The sequence below is a fragment of the Fukomys damarensis genome, unplaced genomic scaffold (genome assembly GCF_012274545.1).
Source record: "Fukomys damarensis isolate Sample0158 unplaced genomic scaffold, DMR_v1.0_HiC HiC_scaffold_8, whole genome shotgun sequence".
NCBI classification, from domain to species: domain Eukaryota; kingdom Metazoa; phylum Chordata; class Mammalia; order Rodentia; family Bathyergidae; genus Fukomys; species Fukomys damarensis.
Window position 1 is genome coordinate 32,568,578 of NW_022900920.1, and position 3,140 is coordinate 32,571,717.

General features: G+C 57.8%; 1 protein-coding gene across 1 annotated transcript in view; it reads left to right on the top strand.

Moving 5' to 3' along the window:
* Kcnip2 (potassium voltage-gated channel interacting protein 2) overlaps nucleotides 1-3,140 on the top strand; it is a 17,893-nt gene that overhangs the window by 10,520 nt on the left and 4,233 nt on the right. Inside the window, exon 4 of the mRNA XM_019207789.2 lies at nucleotides 3,025-3,120. Coding sequence (XP_019063334.2) covers nucleotides 3,025-3,120 — 96 coding nt within the window. The remainder of the gene's footprint in view (nucleotides 1-3,024; nucleotides 3,121-3,140) is intronic.

Below are 3,140 nucleotides of genomic sequence, written 5' to 3' on the forward strand. Positions count from 1 at the left end.
GAGGTCCCCGGGAGGTGCCATCAAACGCTGAGGTGGCCCCAGGAAGAGCCAGAAGCTGTGGCTCGGGCTGGGAGGCGGTGGGGCAGAGGCACGTGTGGGAGGCTGGGGCGGCTGTGGTGGTGGTGTGCCGGCAAGGCCTGAGGTGAGCGGACCAGCCTCTGTGCCTCTCGGAGCGTGCCATGCCAGCCTGATGAGCCCACGGACTGGAGATGGTCACTGTGCTTGTGGTCCTCACTGTGCTCCTCAAGGTCCTGGAGCAGTTTGGTCTCTTTGAACCTGTCTCCTTGGAAGGTAACCGGCGTCTGTCCAGCAGGGCTGAGCTGCTGGTGGTGAGGAGGGGCTGCACCAGGGTCACAGCCACCAGGCAGACATGGGAAGGGTGGGAGCAGAGCCCCAGGAGCCAGGGCAGGGAGGACAGCTGTCTCCTGAGGCGGTGAGTGCAGTGTGGGCGGGCTGGGTGTAAAGAGAGTTAAGGGGAGTCTAGGAGCAGTGGGGATCCGGGGATGGACAAGAGGTACCTGGAGTAGAGGAGTCCAGGGACCCTGAGGCAATATCAGATTTCTGGGGAGTCCCTTGTGCAGCCAGAGTACTACAACAATTCTGAATACTGGCTGACTCCACCCTTGGGTGTGGGTGTAGGTTAGGGGGTATGTAGACTGTAGGAACAGGGCACAGCTGTGTCCAAGTGTGCCAGGAGGGCAAGTGTGTAACGTGTTAGCGGGATGAGTGTGGCTGAGCCTTTGGGGTATCTGGTTGAGCCCACCATTCCCTCCCATGGTTCCCTGAGGAGATCCCAGCTATATGTGTGTCTTGGGATGCGAGTGGCTCTGGAGGGGCAGGACAGGAGCACGCAGCATGAGTACAGCCTAGCCCTGGCCAGGGAGCAAGGAGTGGGTCAGACCAGGGGCTCTGCTTCCCAAGCCCCTCACTCCTCTCACGACCCAAAGGGCAGAATGCTCTCTAAGGCTCATCCTTGGACTGGGAAATTAATTCTCCATCCCACCCCAAATTCTAGGGGGAGTTGGAGGTAGAGAGAGGAGTGCTTCTGCCTCCACCCAGAGCTTTGGCCTCCCCTCCTCTTCACAAGAGCTGTACAGCTCCATAGAATAGCTGTTCGCCAGCTGCATCAGGGGCAGGCAAGGTAGGCAAGAAGCCTACCTTGGGCACTGGGGCGGACTTCGGGATGGACTCTGGCAGAACTGGAAGGATGTGGAGGAAGCTGGGGCAAGAGAAACAGGACCTGTGTAAGTCTGCACTGAGGCTCAGTAAGCACATCCTCCACCTCTGTGACCAACCGACCATTGTGGGGACCAAGAATGAGACCGGGAGCCTGGGCGAGCTTGTCCTTATCCCTGGAAAGATCAGGTCAGCTGACTCCAACTTGACATCTCCTTCAGACTGGTGGGTGGGAAGAAGGCCCATCTGGGAAATACCCTACAGTCTCAAGGCAGCCCCTTTCTATTCCCACCTGCTCGGGACCTAGAGAAGACCAAGGCTTGGGAGCAGGCAGAGGACCTAGGGGCAGGGGGAGTGGAAGAGCCACTGCCAAGTGACTACAGCATCGGAGGCAAACCAGCATTCCAGCTAATGGAGCCCTGGGTGGGGGCCAGGCCACCATGATCCCCTCCTGGCCCACACCTCCGTCTGGCCTCTGCACAGGTCCTGGGAGAGGAAGGGTGGGAGGAGGGGAGGAGCCACTAACCTCAGGCAATTACCTCCTGGGAGCAAGGTCTGGTTCCAAGGGTGGCTTGGGGGCTGGGATAGGGAGTAATTTAACTAAAGGAAACTGGGTCCCACCAGGGACGGACTGAGGTCCATTCTAGTTAGTGCATCGGGCCTAGTGGCCTCTGGCCCAGGAATCTGGAGGTGCCTGCAGCTGGGAGACACACACACCCCTTTGCTGAGGGCCCCCAGGGTAGAATTAGAGCTGTAGGACAAACACACCAAACAAGGAAGAGGAGGGGAGAGAGCCATGATGAATGGACCCTGGACAGCCCCTCAATACACCAAAATACTCATCCCCAATGTCTGCTATTGCCTCAAAGCCCACTGTCATTTTGCCTTGAAAAGCAAGCCATTCTGGAAAGGATGTGGAAAAGGCAGTAGGGATAAGTTAGCTGATGAAGAACCTGCTCCTTGGGAGAAGATTCAGGGTACCCTGGAATGAGGGGTCACAGGAAAGAAGAGTGTGCCCAGGACCAATGAACCCTGTGTGGATGAGACCAAGCTTTGGTCTGGGTGCCTTGGGGACACAGCCTGAAGTGGGCTGTCATAGTAACGTCGATGTGCATCATGGCGGGGGTTTTGGTTTTTGAGTCAGGGTCTCACTGTGTAGTTCAGGCTTTCCGTAACTCACAGCTATCCTTCTGCTCAGCCTCCTGAATCTGGGATTACAGGTGTGTGCCACCCCGCCCGGCTTTGGGAGAGTTAACAGTGTGAGGGTGCCCCAGGGCCATCGTGAGTCCTTGTGTGGTTTGATCATGCTGTGAGCCATATGGCCTGTTAGGTGGGTCTCTACGTGTGTGTCATGGTCTACTTAGGCTGCATTCACATGCTTGTGTTAAGGAGTAGTAGGTAAAAGTGTGTGTGTGTGTGTGTGTGTTCATGCATGCGTGCGTGTGGAGTGTATTAGGCCATCATGTGGGTGCCACAGGGTAGCAAGCTGTCCCTGGCACCAACCTGTGATTTGTCATTCTATGTGTCAGTACACATGCATGTCCCTGTGTGTGGGGCTCTTGTGTGGGTCACTACACACACGTCACTGTGAGGAGTGTTTCTGCCTAGGTAGTGCTTCGCCCTGAGGGTACCAGGATCTCTCCCACCGAGGCCCTATGTCCTCGGACCCTGCCTCTGACCTCCCAGGCCTTTAGATCCAGCAGGACCCTCCCCACCCAGGCTACCATCGCCTCCCCTCCTCGCCCCTCCCCTCCCGAGCCGGGTTGTTCTGCACCAGGGGGCACGGGAACGAGGGAACAGGCGATGGGGAGGTTTAACGTACGCTCCTGGGCTCTTCTCTCTTCCCAGGCCACCCTCCAGGGCACACTAAAAGGGCGCTGAAGCAGCGCTTCCTCAAGCTGCTGCCGTGCTGCGGGCCCCAAGCGCTGCCCTCAGTCAGCGAAAGCAAGTGCCTCTCCTGTGCT